The 21,230-nt window shown below is 39.8% G+C and overlaps 1 protein-coding gene and 3 non-coding genes across 4 annotated transcripts; 3 read left to right on the top strand and 1 right to left on the bottom strand.

The window, feature by feature from the left end:
• Positions 1-3,807: 3,807 nt before the first annotated feature.
• trnaf-gaa (transfer RNA phenylalanine (anticodon GAA)) lies at positions 3,808-3,880 on the top strand. The gene has a single exon. It is a non-coding gene; the product is annotated as a tRNA-Phe (tRNA).
• Positions 3,881-5,192: 1,312 nt separating this feature from the next.
• On the top strand, positions 5,193-5,265 carry trnaf-gaa (transfer RNA phenylalanine (anticodon GAA)). Its single transcript has one exon. It is a non-coding gene; the product is annotated as a tRNA-Phe (tRNA).
• Positions 5,266-6,055: 790 nt separating this feature from the next.
• On the bottom strand, positions 6,056-6,128 carry trnaf-gaa (transfer RNA phenylalanine (anticodon GAA)). The gene has a single exon. It is a non-coding gene; the product is annotated as a tRNA-Phe (tRNA).
• A 6,838-nt stretch (positions 6,129-12,966) lies between these two features.
• Positions 12,967-19,758, top strand: zgc:153018 (Transmembrane protein 179-like). The gene is made up of 4 exons (XM_004545599.5): positions 12,967-13,431; positions 15,039-15,176; positions 15,413-15,491; positions 17,431-19,758. The coding sequence occupies exons 1-4, from the start codon at positions 13,109-13,111 to the stop codon at positions 17,620-17,622; spliced, it is 732 nt and encodes a 243-aa protein (XP_004545656.3). The 5' UTR covers positions 12,967-13,108; the 3' UTR covers positions 17,623-19,758.
• Positions 19,759-21,230: the final 1,472 nt, after the last annotated feature.

Raw genomic sequence — 21,230 nt, 5'->3', positions numbered from 1 at the left:
GGCTCCAGCCAATGACAAGATTCACATTTGTATATCAGTTTTCAGTTTTATTTGTCATATGCAAGTTAGCACAGGGTCAACATTGCAATGAAATATGTTTGAGGAGCAGCAGTCACTCAGCAGCATGATACAGTAGAATAAAATAAAATAAAAAAATAGAAAAATAGTAAGGAGCAAAATATTAGAGAGACGTGGTAAAAGAGAAAAGATGACTAAATATATATGTATCTATAAATATAAATATATGTGCACTAGTGATTATAGTATAGATTAGAGTATCAAAGCGGAAGACACACTAATGACAACTCGTCCAACCACTGGAAATGTGAGTAGGGAAGTCGAAAAATTTAAAGTAAAGTTTAGGGTCTCAGTCAGATTTTTGCACAGCTAGTGTCATTTATTTACAATTTTAATTTGTGGATACTGATCAATAAATACTGTCACTACTTTATGAGTAGTAGAAATACAAATAATTGTGTCATTATCAGAGATGGGAATAACGGCCATTACTTTTTTCAGTAACTAGTAATCTAAATAATTACCATTTCAATCATTACAACGCTGTTTTATATTGTTATTATTGTATTACATTGTTGCTTTTTAATGCCATTTTTATATTGTTAAGCACTTTATATTTATATTGTTAAGCATGGCTGTTTGAAATGTGCTATATAAATAAATTTGACTTTGACCTTGTTACTAACAAGAAAATGTGGTGTGGACTCGTTACTATGTTTCAACGCACAGAACCTGTCTTCAGCTTGGAGCTAGGAGGAGGAGACAATAGCACATGTGCTGCTGATTAGCTGAGGAAGAATAAAGTAGTCATGACCAAATTAAGATGACATTGCAAAAAGATGTTATGTCAACCGAAGACAACTATTCCATTTTTGTCTGAAAGTGTGGACTTCAAACTATATACCAGTTTTTAAATTGTGTTGATTGGCCATGTAAAACCAGAGTTATGATTAAAAAAATATATGCCATGTTTATTCCTGAACTATCATTGTTTATATTTACTGCAGGAAGAAACTGTAAAAACTGTGTTTTCTAAGGAAAGTGCTTGAAAGCACTCTCTGCTTGTGAGCAAAGACAAAAACCAAAAAACCTCCACCCTTTCCTATTGGTGGAAAAATGTACCATGTTGACAAATCAACAAATGATATGGCAACATGGCATTTGGATGTTTAGGAAGAAGGGGACGTTGTAGGAGTGACTGCGGAGGGAGATGTGAGAGATTTGTGACGTTAAGCCTGTTTGAAGTCGAAGGTTAGTGTGTTGCATTGTGTAATTAGTGTGTTTTGTGTGTGTAAATAATTTGTGTGGCATCTTATTTGATACAGACTGTAGCAAATTGGTACAGTTCAAGTTATTTTTACTTCCAATAGTGTTAACATACTACACAGGTCACGAACAAGATTTTTTACAGTTTTCATTGTAAGTGGGATAAAGCACTTAATTAAAAGGATTCTAAAAGAAATGTAAATACTGTAATTCGATTATTTTAATAAACCATGTAACTCAGATGAATTCGATGCTGCTGTGACCAGAGTGCACATGTTTGCTGTTGCGCACAGTGGTCCAAGGGACCGCTCAGGGAAGTTTGTGTGTTTGCTCAGACACATGAAAAATTAGAGGGAACATTGGTTATGAGGTCAAAGAAAACTTAGAAAAAAGATTATTATTATTATTATTATTTATTTGCATTCTTATGTACATACAAATCTCTTGGGTGTTGCACAATGTAGGACTTAAAATAAATAAATTCCTTTTTTGTTTGCTTGTTTTTTGTTTTTGCTGATGTCTTTAAGTCAAAATTTCAGGTTAGCATCTCGAAATTTCAGCTTTATAACATGCCTGGTACAGAAAACAGATTGGTTTCTAATTTCACCTTTATGGTTTGTTTGCTTTTAAAATAAATAATAAAATAAGCAAACAAACTGAGAATTACAGTAGTAAAAATGACATTGTTATTTTAGAAAGTGGAGCAGCCAGTTCAATTTAAGGTTTAACAGATTTTATTGGCTCTTTAATCTAATGCTCTCCCAAGAAAAAAACACAACTGATGAACTGGTCCACATCACATGAACGTTAATTAGAACTGTGCTGTTTTTCATTTCCACAACTTCTGGATATATTTAAAGTTTCAAGGACATGACCATATTAAGGAAATCCTCTCTCACTGACATCATACAAAGGCAACTACAAAAAAACTGAAACGGAGCATTTACACATTTAGAGGTTTTGGGAAATGTTGTTGAAACTTGCAGAAACCTTTATAGAGGCATAAGTTGTTTACGTATGTAATTAAAGAAAGCTTGTCTTCTTATTTAACTACAGTGGGTTTTCTGGGAGGTGACCACAGAGTTTTTAGGGTAGAGTATTTAAAAACAGATCACATTTTTCTTACATTTGCACAAGTAGAGGTAAACAACTTTTGAAGCAGATGTGCCTGTGCAAGTCAGACTTTTGCTTTTTGCAATTTAAAAGGAACCATTCAAAATGTGATCATGGTCTTTACCGTATAAAAGTGAATTAAGGTCACAGTTATTGCAAATCCACCAAGTTACTGCAAGTGATGCAAGTAAGGAGTTAGCCCACTGACTGTTTGTAGTCGGAGACACTATTATCACTGGTGTCTCATAGCCGAAATAGCTCAGCTGGGAGAGCGTCAAACTATAGATCTGAAGGTCTGTAGTTTAACCCTGGGTTTTAGTTGTTTTAAGTGGCATCACTGTCATTGATAAATTTAAGTTCTGATGCCAAACTCTATCCTCCAAAATGACAATGCTTTCACCCACAGACGCTGCTCACGTTTGGATTGTTCTGAGAGTATTGAACTGCTCTGCCATGCTTGTTCTGTTGGTGTTTAATAGGTTTGTGTTGGCTGTTTTCATCTTCCTTTAGCTCTCTGAGGACACGATAAATGTACCATAATTGGAGATCTATTAAATAACTTCAATGACTACATTTAAAATATATCAAGAAAGACAAAACAACTCACAAAATAAGCCATAAAACCACCACAAAAGTACTAAAACTAACAGTCAGTTCTTTCCATCTTTGCACTCTCCCCACCTTTACTGCACATCGGCACATAAATAAAACTGCAAAGTACTAATACATGAATATATTGCCTAATATAACTAATATATTGATGTCTTTATTTTCCTGGCACAAAGAGGGAAAAAAAACCCAAACAAATAAATCATCAAAATAATATCAGTGGTGTTCACTATCATGTCATTTTAAACAACGTTGGTATCAGGCTGCAGTTTATCAGTCAGTGCATTCCTGTCTGACAAACTGGTAAACACTGGTTTCAGTGTCCATTATGTTTGCTTCTATAGAACCACATGCTGCATGTGACTTGCTTCACCCTGTCATGTGACTCATTGATATCACCTCATGTAAGATGCCTGCTCATAATGACCTACGCCATTTTTGAATGGACAACTACCACTAGGGGTTAAATACCTGGGACTCTACACCTTTTTGGTTTTACAACTGAAGAAGCTTCTTGGATGAGAGGTGAAATGTCTTCAAGAAACTTCAACAAGTCCAATTGCTTTATTTATAACCTCCTTAGACTACCATCACCTCGATGACCAAGAACCCACACAGTCTGACACCAAACTTATATCCTCCAAGATGCTTGGCCCCATAGAGGCGTTTAAACTGAAGATAAAGAAGAAAGGTGATTGAAAGTGGCATGTTCTTGATGCCAGACATGCTGGTCTGACTGCTGTTTGAGTACCAGCTAATAATATTTAGCATCAGTGGCACCACCTTTCATTGCACAGCATAGCCGAAATAGCTCAGTTGGGAGAGCGTCAGACTGAAGCTCTGAAGGTCCCTGGTTCAATCCCGGGTTTCGGCAATTTTTTTGCTTTGATGATTGTCATCCAGATTTTAGATGAAATTCTGCAACCATCTGACACCAAACTCTGTCCTCCAACATGACAATGCTTTCCCCCACACAGGCTATTTAACTTCAAATGTTCAAGGTCATGCTTGTGCTGGTGATTTTTAAAAGTTTTTTTGTGGGCTAATATGACTGAAGTCAAACGAGACTGAAAAAGTCACTTGGATGAGTGACGAAACATTTCTCCCACTGAAAACACTACAGAGGAACAGAATCAACTTTTTGGGATGTCCTCACCTGAATCAAGAAATTTGAGACACTGAATCAAAGATGTCAGCCCAATATTTTTTAACCTTGTCACAAAAAACAAAACTAAGGCTTAACTTATCTTTAGCTAGGGAGCATTTCAAACAGATAGGAGAGACCTCAGGGTATAATTTATTTAACTTTTCTCTTGAGAAGTGTGGACGATATAGAGATTTGAATTAAGTTAAGCACTGTCTTGCATTTATGGATTCTCCAAACCTTCTTCCCATTGAATATTAGTGATTGTAATACCTAACTCCTCTTCCCATTTAGACTTGATAAAGAACAAGTTCACAGGGCTCATTGACATTAGACTCTGATAGATGCAAAAAATACATTTCTCACTAAAAGGTGAAAGTTGGAGACATTTATCAAGAAAGGAATTGTTAAGACTCTCAAAGCTCTGTACGTATTTACTGACATAGTCTCTTATCTGCTGGTGTCTGAAAGTCTCTCCCTGGTAGTTTGTATATCTCTTGTAACTACTTGATAATGGCAAAGACACCCTCCCAGTATAGATTACTGATTGTACAAAGTCCTACCTGTTTCCAAAGTCAAAATGTAGTGTCTAAAATAGATGGTTTAAAAGATGGATTGCCTGAAATGGGCATGATAGAGGATAAAGACTTCAAATTAAAGTGTAGTTTAATCTGCTCAACAATACATATGGTGCTGTGTATCACCACATTGCCGTCATACATAGACTTATCCGTGGGCAAGAGAGACACCGGTATAACTCCTATGCAATAAGGCTGACAAGCTTCCTGCTCCAGTTGCAACCATGTAGGGGGATTAACACTGTCAGCTAGCCGGTATGTCATGAATTTTATATGTGAAGCCCAGTAATAGAACAATATTTTATCTTTGTACAGCACTTTGGCCAACATTTTGTTGTTATTAAATGTGCTATATAAATAAAGTAAAGTGTATTTTATTGTCCCACACCAGCATGACTGATTGGCTTGGTTGATTGCAATCTTATCTCTGATTGGAGTGTGTGGCACTATGGGCGCAGCTCGTGGCCGAAATAGCTCAGTTGGGAGAGCGTCAGACTGAAGATCTGAAGGTCCCTGGTTCAATCCCGGGTTTCGGCAATTGTTAATGTTTACGTGAACCCTCAAATACTCCTTAGCAATGTGAGATTCCCTTTAACCCACTTTATCAAGCTGGTACGTGAGTATGAGCAAACAGCACATAAGAAGGCTCGTCTAGCACAGCATGAAAAGACTAAGACCAGGCAACAAATGTACTTTGACCCACTTGTTGTGTGTTGGAAACATTGTGGATGGAAGTTTCTGCCTTTCTCAGTAATGCAAAGGCGCCAACATCCAACATTAGTATGGAGCAGAGGAAGGCACTCACATCGCTTGGTAATGACAACCATATTATCATTCTTCTGGCAGTTGAAGGTAGGTGCATGGTTTTGCTAAACCAGAAAGACTATCATGAGAAAATGATATCACTGCTCAGTGACGAAAATATTTATGAGCCCAGAAAGCGGTTACAGGAAGAGGGTTATAGATTGTCTGAAGTAGTTAGAAAAAAAATACTACACTAGACCTACACCAAGTCTCCCAACTTAGCTATTTGGGCAGGGTACTACTATTATGCTCGTGTCACCTAATAGTACCTTAGTGGATTTGCAATAACCGTGACCTCAAGGTACTTTAATAAGGTAAAGACCTACAATATCAGAGAGAAACCCGACCATCAGATGATGCTTTATATGCAATCCCAGTATAAGGCTTTTCCAGTGTCCTCACTTTTCAACAGCTAGAAGTTTGTTTGTTCTTTTCTATGAATTCAGCTGCCTAAGGATTTCTGCCACACCTGTGTGGTGTTATATGCCAAGCAGTAATTTAGGGTCAACATAAAAGAAAGCATTGCCGAAACCCGGGATTGAACCAGGGACCTTCAGATCTTCAGTCTGACGCTCTCCCTACTGAGCTATTTCGGCTTTACACTGATATAAGTAGTGCAAGTAACAGTGAGATTTCCATCAGTAATGGGGGACATTTAAAAGCTGATCTGTACCTTAAACCAATGCATACCGTTCATTATTTAAGGTTTGACTCTCAACATCCACTGGAGCACAAACTGGGTATCATCAGGACGCTAAAATATAGAGCGAACACCATCCCCACAGACACAGCGGCCAGAGAAGCAGAAGAACATCACATCAAGAAGGCCCTGAGCAAATGTGGTTATCCCAGCTGGACGTTTGTCAAAGCTGGGAAGGCACCTAGAAAATGCTCCAAGGGATCCAGGACAGAAGAAAGACAATTGCAGCCTGAGCGAAAACCTTTAGTGATCCTTTATGTGTCAGGAGAATCGGAAAAGGCAAGATGCATTTTCTCTAAACACTGCATCTCTGTGTGGCTTTCAAACCCCAAACCCCATGTTGTGCCAAAAATTGGTCCACCTCAACGATCAGGTCCCTCAGCACAAACAGATTAATATAGTGTTAAGTGCCAGGAGGATTTCTTTTATTTATACATCAGAGAAACCAAACAACCTCTGGTTACGCGTCTGGCACAACACAGAAGAGCTAACTCTTCAGGCCAGGACACCTATGGGCCAGTGGCCACTCTTTCAATGATGAGGATGTACACACTAACCCTAACCCCAAACCTGGACAAGGAGGACTGCTGGTTTGAGCGGAGGTTTGAAAATGGTACTCATGGCAATTGAAACAATGGTCATTAATAAATGGTCTTTTATCAGTGGTTGTGGATCATGGTCATGGCAATTTAGATATTAATGATGCAGCCTGATGCATGTATTAATGATGTTCGCCAGTGGTGTAAGCTTCAGTCATTATGCAAATGTACAGTTTATAAGGGTGGGGAAACTTGCAGGGAGCTGAGACTGAAGAAGTCACTTGGATGAGAGATGAAATGAAACCTCTCATCCAAGAAGCTTCTTCAGTTGTAAAACCAAGAGGTGGACATTTAACCCCCAGGTAAATGGCCTGTATTTGTATAGCACTTTACACTACATTCAGTCATCCACCCATTCACACACAGGAGATAGCAAGCTACATTATAGCCACAGCTGCCCTGGGGCACACTGACAGAGGCAAGGCTGCCAGACACTGACACCATCAGGCCCTCTGACCACCACCAGTAGGCAACGGGTGAAGTGGCTTGTCCAAGGACACAACAACTAAGACTGCCCAAGGCGGGGCTCAAACCGGCAACCTTCCAATTACAAGACAACCTGCCAACTCTTGAGCCACAATCACCCCACAAGAGCCCCTATTGAACCCCAAGTGCTAATAATAAGATGTCCTTAAGAGAGTCGCTGATCCACTATTGATCATGTGCCTCACCACACGAGCCAAGGTGTGAAAAGAAGGCGTGGGTCATTATGAGCAGATGTTTCGGGTGGCTTACAACTGTCTGCACCTACAATGCAGTTTTGAAATCCTTTCCTAGGCGCATGGACCCCCACTGGCATCTTGGATGAGGTGATCTCAATGAGACACATGATAGGAGACACATGATTGGGTGAAGCAAGGTTTGCTGCTCTCCCAACTGAGCTATATCAGCAGCAAAGCATCAGGCACAGAACATGTAGGCTGGAAAGAAGTCACATCCAGCATGTTGGTCTATAGAAGCAAACATAAAGGGCACTGAAACCAGTGCTTACAGCAGGAATGCACTGACTGGTAAATTGCAGCCTGATACCACCATTGTTTAAAATGACATGATAGTAAACACCACTGATATATATATATCTTATGTCCTTGTCTTGTCTTGTGTTTTTACTTACTTTTCCCTGGAACACTCTCTCACAGTCTGTTCTCTAAAACCTAAAAGAGGAATTATGGATTTGATCAACTGGTCTCTGAATGCAATTGACACCCCTTCTCAATGAGAAGTCTGGGCTCGGGTGAGCCTGACTGCTGAAGATATCTACCTATTCGGAACCATGATAACAGGGTTCTTGCTGATCGGAGCTGGCTTGGCCCTGACTTATCGAAGAATTAAGGAAGCGGAACCGGCTGTTTAAACCCCCACAAGGCTGCCCGCTGGGATTGAAATGGTGGGACGAGGCGTGAGTTTCTCAAAATGGGCTCATTGAGTGCAGCACGGAGAAGATCTTGGAGAACGCACGGCTGCCGTGAATACTCAGAACAAGACCTCTGAGTGAAAAACTGGATTACATCTGGAGGGGCTAGCTCGAATAACACCTTTGAGCGCAAATTTGATCACATCTTGGGGAAGTGCACTGCGGTCGTGAGTTCTCAGAACCTGCTCTTTGAGCAAAAAGAACGACAACATCACGGAACGTAAGTTTGGATAACATCATAGAAAGCTCACGGCTCTCCAACGGGAGATTCAGAGACTAGTGTTGGACTGTTAGAACAGCTTTGAAATTCATATGAGTTGTTCGCACTAAAGTAAAAACCGTCATCACTTCATGCGGAGACCCTTTCGGCGCCAGCTGCGGCCTCAAGGCTGGAGCTGAACAAAACACCCTGATAACGACTGTGTTTAGACTGTTCCCCCCATTCCATGCAAGGCCACCTGCGTTGGCTGGAAGACTGTTTACTGGGTGACTGGGCGAAGGACACTGTCTCAGCTGAACTCTGGACACACACACACACATACACTGATATGCACACACTGATCCCCCCTCCCTTTCCAAAGCCTTTGATGCTTGTGCCCTACCGGGGAAGATGGCAGTCGACTGGACCAGCGCAGACATGCTGCAGGACCGGATGTGCTGTCTACACCGGCTCTCTCTTACCCTTTACCCGCCCCTGTTGCTTGTCTTGTGTTTCTATGGTGTATTGATAGTCATGTGCTTTTTGTGCTGAGGTGTTTTTTCTGTTATCAAACTGTTCTCCCACTAGGAGCTCAGTCTGAGTGGAGTTTTTTTTCTCCCCCTCTTACCTCATGTTATGTATTTTCGTTGTTTTTTTCCTATCAGCCTACCTTTCTGACATGTCTCCCCAATGTGATGTTTGTGTAAAGTTGGTCAGAAGGTTCCTTTGTAAGTGTGCATGCGCCATTAGCGTGCTGCCTGCTGTAACCGTAATTTCCTTCGGGATTAATAAAGTATTCTGATTCTGATTCTGATATTCCTTTGATGGTTTATTTGTTATATTATATTATATTATATTATATTATATTATATTATATTATATTATATTATATCATATCATATCATATCATATTATATTATAATTTGTTATATTAGGCAATATACTAGTGCATTTGTGGTTTACAGTTTCAATTATGGGCTGATGTGCAGTAAAAGTTGGAAGAGTGCAAGAATTAAGTTTTTGTCTTCCTTATTTTTTTAGGTGCTCTTGTAGTCATTAAATTGACAACAACAAAATCTAACGTGTTACCCCTGCCTTTTCTTTGTAGATTCTCTCAGTTGTTTTTGGTTCTGCTTTAATCTTCTGCTCTTAGTTGGTGTGAAACTGAAGCCTTCTCGACATAACTTGAGCTAATTTTAGGAAAATATGCTTTGGTTTATCAGCAATCTGAGGCAGCGGGGCTTGTACAGAGGAGAGGAATGTCACCCCACCCCACATTCCCCTCTGCCAGACTGAAGCATCCAGTTTGGACCCCTGTGGGGGCATTTAAAAGACGTGTAAGATACAGTGAATCCCTCTCTAAACCCACAACACCGCTGCTGTCTTATCTCACCAGCTTCTTTATGCGCAGTAAATTGCATTCCTGTGGTGTTTGCAATGAAATCGGCATGACTTACTTCCAACACTGAAAAATGTTCATCTCCCTTGAGCTAATTAGTCTTACATAATCACTCAGCAGGAGCTACAGAAAGCAAAAATAAAAACTCCAAATTTACAAGTCTAAAGTAAAGTTCAAAGACGACTTACATCGTCACACATGTGGTGTTATTTAATGAGGATTTCTGCGCAGAGCCCGAAATATCCGCCGATGAGCTCATCGATCACACATCTGACAGATAAACCAGAAAGATCATTCCCTCTGCAGGGTGATCGTTACAGCCTCTTATTCGCCATCTGATTTAAAGGGATCAAACGGATGACGTCGCCCTCTTTCGTCACTGAGCCACAAATTTGCAGATCGTTTATCCATTAGATGTCTCACTCCTGTTGTCATATCGACTGTGGCTGCTGCTTTTTGAACCTTTGTGTTATAATAATTAGATCGAGGCTGCCAGTAATCTGAGAAAATCACTAATCCAGTTTACCGCACTATGTTATTACTGAGACACTTTAATGTCATTAGATATCTGTTGTGCCGTTTGAATACATAAAGAAAGCCAAGTTAGTCTTTTTATGATATAATAAAAAGATGTATTTAAATTGTGCTTGTTTTGCTTTAATTCTTTTTATTCTTTTATTTTTACTTGTTTCATTTAATTAAAGTCATGTACATTCTATTTATTTACCCCATTTGTAATAGGTTTTGTTTAATCATACTGCTATTAAAGAAATCCCCCACCTATTTTAAAATTGTTGTTGTTGTTGTTTATTTGTTTGTTTTCAAATTCTGGTTCATATTGGTTCATATATTGGTCACACAATTGTACTTTTATCTCATTATAGTAATCTGCAGCCAAAATGATCAACTTTGTCAGTCTATTTTTTTGTGGATTCAGGCTTTTAGATGCCATTAAATATAGAGAGAGCAAGGAGCCATTGATTTCTCCTTTCTTTTTAAACTATGCATAATGTAAAAAAAACAAACAAAGACACAAACAAAAAAAACTAAATGCATTGTACACAAGCATACTAATAATGGGTGAATCATCTCTCTTAAGATTTAGATATCAGGATCATATTGGATGAGATCACCATGTTACACGAGGTTAACTACAAATCAATTACTCCAGTGAATGACAACTTAAAACAATGCATTTCCTGAATAAAATGCACTGTGAACGCTGATATGTGATCATTTCTTTTAGCTGAAATCCTGTAATTGCTGAAATATTTAACTGAAATACACCGAATCATCCACCTATAAGTCAAAGTGCAGACAGACGCTCACAGAGCAGTGAGTTACTGTGACACCTACGGACCGTCCACCTCACACCTTTAAGTCTGTTTGTGATGAAGTCTAAGTGCTGAGAGAAATCCTCTGTTTGGTTTTCTTTTGAAGGCTTTGGGAGTTTGAATTGAAGGATTTTTAAAAGAAGCCAATCCTCTTTTGACACTGGTAAGACTAGAAAACTCACAAGGCTTGTAGTAATTTGGAGATTTCTTTTTTCATTATGTTCATGTAACATCTTAAAAAATCTGCAACGTAAATGACTTTTCTGTTTCAGGTGTGGGCAGTGAATGTCATTAATAAAAGGAGGGACATAGAGTTTCAAGCCCAGATGCTCCTTAAACTGCCAAACCTCCTAAATTTCAGTGAGTCACATCTGACATACAATTGTTGACAGTTCAGCTATAGTCTTTCAATATATATGTTTAAAGGATCATTCTCATAACTTTATTCATAGAACACCCAGCAGGTAGAGCATAGCTTCAAACTGCTCACCGCACAGGATGTGGTGATAGAGGCAGTTCCCCACATCCTGCAGGGCTTCTGGGAGCTTCCTCCTCGCCTCTTCTTAAACATGGCCTAATACTGTATGAGCATACTCTTCACCAGTGTCACAAAGGCCACTTTGGATCGAGTCTCCAAAACTATCACAGCAATGGAAAGCCGGGAGATCAGAGAGAAATATTCACCTGAAATTCTGTTCACTAACGTTGCAAACTTTACACCAGTGATGCTCACTACAATTGCCGATGTAGCAAAAAACCCCACATTTTCTAGATCTTTAAACCCCCTTCTGAAACTCCACCAATGCCTGACATTCTTCCCAATGAAGTTTTAAAGTTTGAATGGTGTCTGTTGGTTCACTTATGTGGAAGTAGTTAGAGTTGAAAGAGGAGTACGTTGAATGAGAATTTGAAGAGTCTCCCCATTGAAATATTTTATAAATTTCCCCTGAATAAAGTTGACAATTTAAAAAAAAGAAGAAGAAGAAGTTATAAATAACAAAAATAGAAGCACACATGTCTAAAAGATGAGAACTCTAATGGTGCTTGAATGTTTTTCTAAGTTGAAGGAGATAACCCGCAAAAAATGAACTGAATAAAAATAGCGTCTCAATACAAGCATTCAAACTAATTATTCAAATTTCTCTGGGTTAGTTCATGTGAGCCAAAAGCTCAGGTCTAAACACAGTTTGTGACAATTTTTTCTACTTTTGGCTATATAATATGATATGGATATGATTGTGTTAGAGGCAGACAGTCAATCATTAAAAAAGTTGGTTTAAAGGGAGGGTGACCTTAAATCAAGGATAGGACCTATGTCAAACAGTGAGTCATGCAAAGCAGAGTCCAAGAATAGAAACGTGGAGGTGGAAATGATAATAATGTGTGCCTCCTTATTTCTGATAATTTTATTTTGTGTAATTGTTTAAATACCCGTCATGTCTAGTAGATCTTGCGAGAATCCGAATCAGGAGTTAAATGCCAAACATCTTTGCTTGTCCAGGACGAGCTCTATATCTATCTATCTCTATAGCTATTTAGGTTTCTATATGAACAAGTGCGTGTGTAAAATGGCGAAGCGGAATTGACAGGCAGAAAGAATAAAGAAAAAAAAAAGTATTTTTTTAAGATAAGAAAGAACAGCAGCAGCTTTGCATTCAGTGTTTGTGCTGAAATGCAGGCATGATTACAGCGATGCGTTTTCTCTTGCTTGGTTCCTGGATTTTTTTGGCGGAGTGAGCCCTCTGTGTGTCCCCCTCCTCTCTGGCAGTACGTGCGGGTTGTGTAACGGTGGGAGCGACGGCTCGGTCCCCGCCCTGCTCCTTTAAATACCCGTAACGGGGTCAGTACAGCAGACAGACAGTGGGATGTGCTGATATCTGCTTCTTTCAGCGTGGGTACTCTAACCGTGTATCTGGTGTTCGTGCTGCGTCATGGAGCTGGACCGGCGACTACTGCTGGCGCACTGCACGGCTCACGCCCTCTCGGTAGCGGCGGGCTTGCTGGTGGTGGTCCCGATGGCTCTGAACGGTTCCGCTTTCAAAGGCCGCTGCGCCCTCTTTTCCAGTGGATACTGGAGGACGGATGAGCAGGTGGAGCCGACGGGCACGACGGGAGTCGTGGATCACCTGGTGGTGCAACAGTGGGGGCCGCCGGCAGCCTGCCAGTTCGCCACTTTTGTGGGCATTTTCACGGTGCTGTACGGAGCTGCGCAGGGCTGGAGGTGCCTCTTCTATCTGCATGGACAACATGACGAGTGAGTCTCCCTGCAGCACACACCCACCCCTCCATACGTCTCAAAACACAGAGAAGGGCGGGTACAACACTACTGACCTACATTTGGTTATGTTCTGCAGAAAGATAATGCTGCATGGTGCCACAGTAGTCCGGTGGTACTTGGAGATCCTGCAAACGCATTAAAATAGATGAAGGCATACATAAACGGATGCATGCAGAAACGGACGCAGTCATGTGGTGTGGATGATCAGTCAGCGTATCCACCAGCACAGAAGGCTGTCGGCCATGTTAAGGAGAGGAGAAAATGTTCTGAATATATCTGCATCCTTTATTCTAGTGATGTTTTTTGACCCCCCCCCCCCCCCCCCCCCCCCCCCAAAAAAAAGAAGTGTAGTGTAAAGAAACAGGAGAAGAAAGAAACACATTGAGAGCTCTTAAGAATAACGAGTTTACTTAAACAACAACAACAACAGTATTTTAGGTCTTTATGAATCAGCTTGCCTACATGTGAAAAAAATTCTCAACGTTTCATTATAGAAATGCTGGTACTGCCTCTCCACACCGGGAGCATCACCTACATTAAGTCAAAGGAAAAAAATAAACAAGGTCTCAGCTGCAACTTTCACACTTTTCATCAGGTGGGCCAAAGTGGACCTTCTGCCGGCCGGTTCTGACCCCGGAGGTGCGGGTTTGACACACCTCTGAGTCATGCTCAGGCCCCTGATGTCAACCAGCTGCTGGGCCTTTCTAAACCAAACCTGTGGGTCACATGACCTACAAAAACAAACTGCAGTTATCACAGTAGTCATAGCAGGGGTGTCAAACATAAGGCCCGTGGGTGGTATTTGGCCAGGCAGAGACTCCAGTATGGCCCTCTGGACAGCTTTGCATAATGTGAAGTTTGGCATAAATTTTGGACATTTAGCTTTGTTTTCATACGTTTTATAGCTTTTCCCAATGATAAAGGCCTAGCCCCTGGGTTACTAGACCAGTGTGAATAAGTAATAAACAATTCAATTTTATTAGATTAAATTTTACAGTGGATCCACAGTAAAGGAAAATGGACAAGGAGCTAACAGAACTACACATTTATTTCTTACGATTTAAGTTCAGAGAGTTTTGCTAACATTGTTCTGTTGCAAAACAGCTGCAAACCACCACAATACCACCGTATTTTACTGTTGGTATGATGTTCCTTTTCTGAAATGCTGTGTTACTTTTACAGCAGATGTAATTTTAAGACTACTGAAAGAGAGTTAAGGTTGTCCTGGTTGACTTACAAGCTTGTTCAGATTGTATGGTTTTTGGCTTATATACTGTATTTCCATGTATGTTTACCGATGTTTCCATAAATAGCTTTATCCATTTCCCAATTTACTTGTACAATGTAAAGCGATGAGGGGTGTTTCAAGACTTTTGTGCAGTACTGTATATACTGTTCGTCTGTATCTGTTGAGGAAATCTGTAGAAATAAAAACATTACTGTGATAACTGAAGCAGCAGAAAGAGGGGATGTAGCTGCAGTTGATATTATAAATTAATCGTGCATTTGCTCCAACGTTGGCCTTAAGCCTCAGCTCTCTGTGTGTCTGATGGCCATCTCTCTCTCTCTCTGTTTCTGCCCAGCACTCTGTTTTCGTCCTTCCTCACGGTCCTGCTGAGTGTGTGCGTGTTCTTCCTGTCTGGAGGAGCCAGTGTCATCTTGTCACTAGGACTCAGCTCCTGGTGCGACGTTGTGACAGAAAACGACACACAGCCATTCAGGTACATCTAACGCAGACGCCCCTTTGGTGTTGTGGATGGATGCCTGCTCAGTTTGACATCGAGAGGCCTGCACATTTCCAGACTTTTCTTTTGTTGCTCCATGTGTGATTTTAAAAAGAAAATGATTCAGGGTTGACGTTAAAATGTGTGTTTTTAAAGCGTGTGTGTAGCTGTCATCTTGTTTGAGCATATCTTCAGGTCCTTTTCTCATCTATTCTTGTTTGTTTTGAATTCAGCTGTGCAGAGTCCCAGTCTGTGCCGCTTTACCTGGACGTGGACACTTCATCTTTCTTCACAGAGCTCAGTCTGGCGCAGGTAGGAATGCTCAAATACAAGCAAACCCAAAATGTTGCGCACACCAGAACGCAAAAGGGACACCGACTTCCTCCCAGGCCTCTGAAACAAGAGCTTCACAGTTCGGCTGTCTGCTTTTCTGAAAGGCTGAAGGAGGTAGAGCACGATGAAGAAAAAAGAAAATAATTATTTAACAGTTCAGACAGATAACTTAAGTAATATTAAAATGATCACAACAAGCTAATTAGACATCTGAAATTATAGAACAGGGGTGTCAAACATAAGGCCAAGGGGACTGAAATAGCCCGACAAAGAGTCTAATCTGACCCCAATGGCCAAATTAACTGTATTTTCATAAGGTTAAAAAACTTTCCAACTGATGAAGACCTCCCCTGTGGCCATTAATGCTATAACACAGTAATTGATTAATAGATGAACCTTTAAAAATAACAGCATGAGCTCCCATCAGTGTAGCAGCTGCAGTAGTATTTACAGATTTATCCCCGTTTTGTGCTTAAATACAGGATGTTTTGTATGTAAACATTGTTCCTGATCACATCACTGTAGTCACTCATTTCAGGGTTTTTTTCCACCCTTTTGTTTGATTCGGTGTCAGCTGCAGTGATGTTGTGTGAGCTGTTTCTAATGGCAACAGATCTTTTGTCACAGATTTGATATTTTAGGAAAGCAGACGCGTGAAACAGGAAAGCAGGTTTCCTCTGTCAGAAGAAACCACTTTTGTTCGGCATCATGTTCGTCTGAAGCTTGTCTGTTTTGCAGATTTATCCAGGAATTAAAAGCATGCATTTAGGAGTTTCTTTGATGTTGTCAGTGCTTTGTGTTTTTGTTACAAAACATCATTGATCGACACAAGAGCTGATGTCAGCCTCCGTTCTAGCAGCTTCTGCAGCTCCATTCAGTGTCCTGGGCAGGATTGATCTAATCTGTCTTTTGGAAACAATGAAACGAGTGTGCGAGGTTCACTCCCGCAACAAACCGACTCATATTGATGAGACACGGTGACGCTCTCGGCTACGGTCATTTTTCAGTTTTTCCAGTTCTAATCTGTCCCGTCTAAAAACGGCGTCCCCTCATCTCTCCTGCTGTCGTCACAGTGAACTATCGACTCGTCCCTGAAATCAAAAGTCTCACAGGAAGTGGTGTTTGTTAAAGACACAGACTGTATGTTTTTACAAATTGATTTTTGGACTTCCACATTTCTGGAGCCACATTGTTGATTTTTAGATTTCTCCTGTGAATCTTTGTCCCGGAGTTTTAAATGATCGAAACAATAGGCTGGGTCTTAACTCAGTTTTTCTACTTGTTTGTACATTTCTCTCAGCTCCGGTCCCATAGTTTCACCAATCTACCTCCAAGAATTTGCTGACAGTCGTTATACTGAGATGATAACTGTTGTTTCACTGATGTATTGTTAAAAATGGCATAAAATGAGAGTGGAAGATGGACATGTGAGTGTGTGCTATATACATTAGAGGGTTACCTAGGCAACCAGAGTCTGAAGCATCCACTCACTACAAAGGTTGAATGAATTGCTTCCCCTGTGTGCGCTGCTTTAGCTCAGCCATGTTGGTCATTCGGAGGCAGAAGTGACCATTTGTGGATCACACATAAATATAAAAGTCATCTGCTGCCTTTTGGGCCCATGTTTTTGAACCTTCCATGCTGGTGTTTTGACCTTTGCCATGGTAGTTCTTTTGGAGCCACACGTTCCATTATAAGGATAAAAAAGATGGATTCAGCAACTGAAGCAGCTGCATTTATAACCTGTAAAGATGCAAAGCACAGACACAGATATCTGCTAATTATTACTCAGTAACAGAATAATAAAACACAGGAATTTCACAAACTTCTTGGGTGCTTTCTGCATCGTTATCCTTCACCATGTGTCTGTTCAGTGTTTTTTCGATACGTGACTGTAAGCATCTCTCTTCATTCTCAGGCGTCGCTGTGGCTTGTGACGGCTCTGTGGCTGGTTCACTCCATCCTGGCTTTCCTGCGGCTCTACCACTCTCACAGCCAGCACATCAGCGGGCCCTGTCTGCACCGGGAGAAGGAGATGCTGCTGGGAAACAGTCCATCAGACAGCGGCTCTCCCTCGCCTCCTCCTGTGACACCCATCCTCTTAGTCTAACCCAGAGTGTGTGAGGTACTGACAGAAGAAGCCTCCAGTATTCACATTTAAAACTCAGTTTGTTCATGTCTCGATCGATGATGTCAACTCCGCGGTACATGAGCCTGACCAAGGAATCCATCAGGTGTAATATTAATCAACCAACAAAAGAACGCAGTACAGAAATTCCAAAGATACCATAGAAAGAGTTCAGGCTTAAATTAGATATGTCTGTAATGCATGTTACCTTTTTAAAAAACATTGGCTGATCTGTGTTGTCCTTAAATATTAATTATCAAGTAATTTATCTTATTTAATGGCTTAATGTTATTTAACAGCTTAGTATCATCACTAATATCGGTGAAATCATGCCTACTGCATTTTAAAGGTTTTTCCACAATCTTTAAAACCTCTTTTAACCACTTGGATTATTTTTTTTTATTATACGACAAACAAATTCACAGGAAAAAGAGGAAATAAGAAATCCTATAATAATTCAATAAATACAAAATCTTTCACATATTTGAAAAGGGTCCTCAGACCTGTTGAAACACCCACTGCAGTGTCAACGTTGGCAGATAAGTCCAAATTAAATTCAGTATTAAAAATAATACAAGTGATTCATAAATTTTAACAGGAACTGCACACAATGTGTTTTGTGTCTGGATTCACTTTAGTGCAGACATATAGAATACAAGTCATAGTTATTTTGAGGTATTTATACTCCATCTTGTTGCCTTGCAAGATAAAAAGAAATGCACAGATGGATGTAACTGACAGTAATGCATTTTAATTTTGGCTAAACAGGCTGTTTTGAGCTTGTGATTTTGCCAGGTTTAAAGGAGAGCTGCTTTTGAGACACTATAAATTCTGACTGTAAGCTCGACATAAGCTTTCTGACCTTAGTCTCACTTCATAGTACAATCCTGAGGTGATGGGATTGAGTACAACTCTATGGATCTGCTCAAACTGTGGCTGTAATGTGAGGGACTTGCTGCCCAATCATGGCTTACAAACCCTAAAATAACACGGAAAATTCTTTTTTTAGGAATTGAAAGTTTTGAAAACACGTGAACTTTATTGATTCACCGATTCATTTATGAGCATTAATATAATTTCAGTAAAAGGGATCTGCACGCTGAATGTCTTGTGATCAAAGGTTTTGATTGGAGATGAAATGTGTTTGCAATGATGTCAGGGACGTTTGTACTGAAGGATTTTATAGATTCAAAATATACCAGTTACTGAAGAATACAGTTGTTGTGTCAAATCCAACATTGAAGACATTTATGGGCAAAAACATTTCCTTAATAAGTGATAAGATAGGAACATGCAGTCTGTAGGTCCACAGAGTTGGTCTGTAGTGGGACTAAACTTATCTGCCTTCAAACAAAAAGGGATTTCACAGCTGAAGCACATTATAACAATAACCAGTGTTGTTGCTTATTTTTGTCTTTTCACCGCATTTTCGTGAGTCACTGTTCATTCACATCATTGATGACACCACAAGCAGCCAGCCTGGTGTTTGTTCCAAGTACATTTACAATGCATGGTTGTTTGCGTTTCTGCAGGAGCTCGACATTTTGCACAGTCGTGTCCTCATCAGGGAGAATTCGTTGTATTGTCCTGAGTGTAATATTCGGATGCTTTCATCGTGAAGCATGTGGCGAGAGCGTGACTGAGCCACCGTGTTCGTGTAACAGGCTCACTGTGTGAGCATGACCTGAATGTTCTGTTGTGTATTGGGAAAATCTCTGCCGGCCTCTCATCTTGTGACGATTTCTGTCATGATGCTGTTTGCGTGGAGGCGGCTGCTCTCGGACCGTCAGTGAAGCAGTCAAATCCTCTCAGACGATCCACGTAGAGTTTAATTAGCAGGAAAACTCTGATTTGTGACTTTTTGAGACAGATTTATGTGGAGCCCAGTGGGGTTGATATGAAGTCGTCGTTGCACTTCTGTCAACCCGAGCAGCTGTAATGACACGCAGACAGCAGAGGTGGAAATCTGAGGTAAAGAGGCGGCTTTGTGATGTATTAAATGTTTTTGTATGCTGAACATTGTCCTGCTTTTTACCTCTGAAAACCGTTTGTGCTCATTCACACTTGCGTTTTTGCATTGTTGTTGTTTACAAATAAAAAAGAGTCATTATAAGAGAACCTTGCTCATTTTTGTTATTTACAAAAGCACCATCACCCTGATCACACGTCTTCTGTTTGCTTTAGTCACTTTGATATTATTGTGGTTACAATGTTAATTACAGTGTTGAGTGCCAGATTGGATATCTATTAAATATTTCCTACATCGTTTATTTAACTGTAAGTGTGTTGGGCTGCAGTGACCACAGCTTACATCCCATGCACAATAAGAGAGAATGCAGTCTAGCAGTACAACAATCAGTCACTGCCAGACACTTTATTACGTACACCGATTCAACTGCTCTTTAACACAGATATCCAGTCAGCTAATCATATGATCACGATTGCCTGCTGAAGTTTAAACTGAGCATCACAATGGGAAAGAAATTTGATTTAAGTGACTTTGAACATAGTGTGGTTGAATGATGTGACGGTCACACAACCATCTCTATAAGTTACAGAGAATGTCTATGAAATATTCATGAAAGAATGTTTTTCTTGTTGTCTTTAGACATACCAATAAATGTGTGGGGAAAAAAAAAATATTGTCCTTGCATGTTTTCCTGACCTGCAGATATCTGAGAAAATCATTCCCACCACAGTTGTATTTCTCATGGACAACAAGAACAATGCCTAAGTCCTTTGGTATACCTTTTTTCCATATTAAAAACAAATACAGGATAAAAACAGGGCTCATGCTGCAACACATAGTTTGCTTTAGGGTGTCAATAGGAACACAAAGGTAATACATTCACTTCTGAATATATTACCTTATACTTATTTGTGTTACTGCTCAAGTTTATATAATGTAGTAACCACTATTAATAGAGTTAAAATTACACTGAACATCTGCTTGTGACAAATAGCCAGAGTTATATTTTTTGTATTTTGCAATTAGACTTTATTTTTATTTAGTTTTTTCAGAGAGGATTTTCTTGTTTCAGTTTATTTTTTAGTGTTTACAAATATTCAATTCTAGCATCGTTTTTATTAGTTTAGGTCTTTAGTTATTTTTGTATGGAGGGCATATGTTAGAGGTGATCAATGCATCATGCACCGGTTTGTTTGTTTGTTTGTTTGTTTTTTGCTTTTTTACCAAACTAACAAACTAAGGATATTTCCTTTAGTTATCTCCAAAAGTTAATTCTGTTCATCCGGATGAACAGAGTCAACTTGATTCAACAAGATTTACTTGCCTGGATGACTGAGAATGCATCAAGACGTTTCCTTTAGTTAGTTTTGTTGTGTGAATTGTGTTCACACAACACAATTCACAACAAACTACCACTGAAAAAAAAAACTATTTAAAATATTTTTAAATGAACTAATTGAAGCTAAATTGACCCGAAAACAACTATACGACTAAAAATAATACTTTTCAAAAATCCTGGTACGGTAGTTATGTTGATGTAGTAACATTTTCTTTCGCTAGATGGCAGTAAACAAAACGTATCTGTCTTAAATGAGAAAGAGGAAGAAGTAACGAGCCAATC

This window comes from Maylandia zebra, linkage group LG2 (assembly GCF_041146795.1).
Source record: "Maylandia zebra isolate NMK-2024a linkage group LG2, Mzebra_GT3a, whole genome shotgun sequence".
Classification (NCBI taxonomy): Eukaryota; Metazoa; Chordata; class Actinopteri; order Cichliformes; family Cichlidae; genus Maylandia; species Maylandia zebra.
Note: the sequence above shows the minus strand (reverse complement) of the source record. Positions and strands in the feature narration are given on the sequence as shown.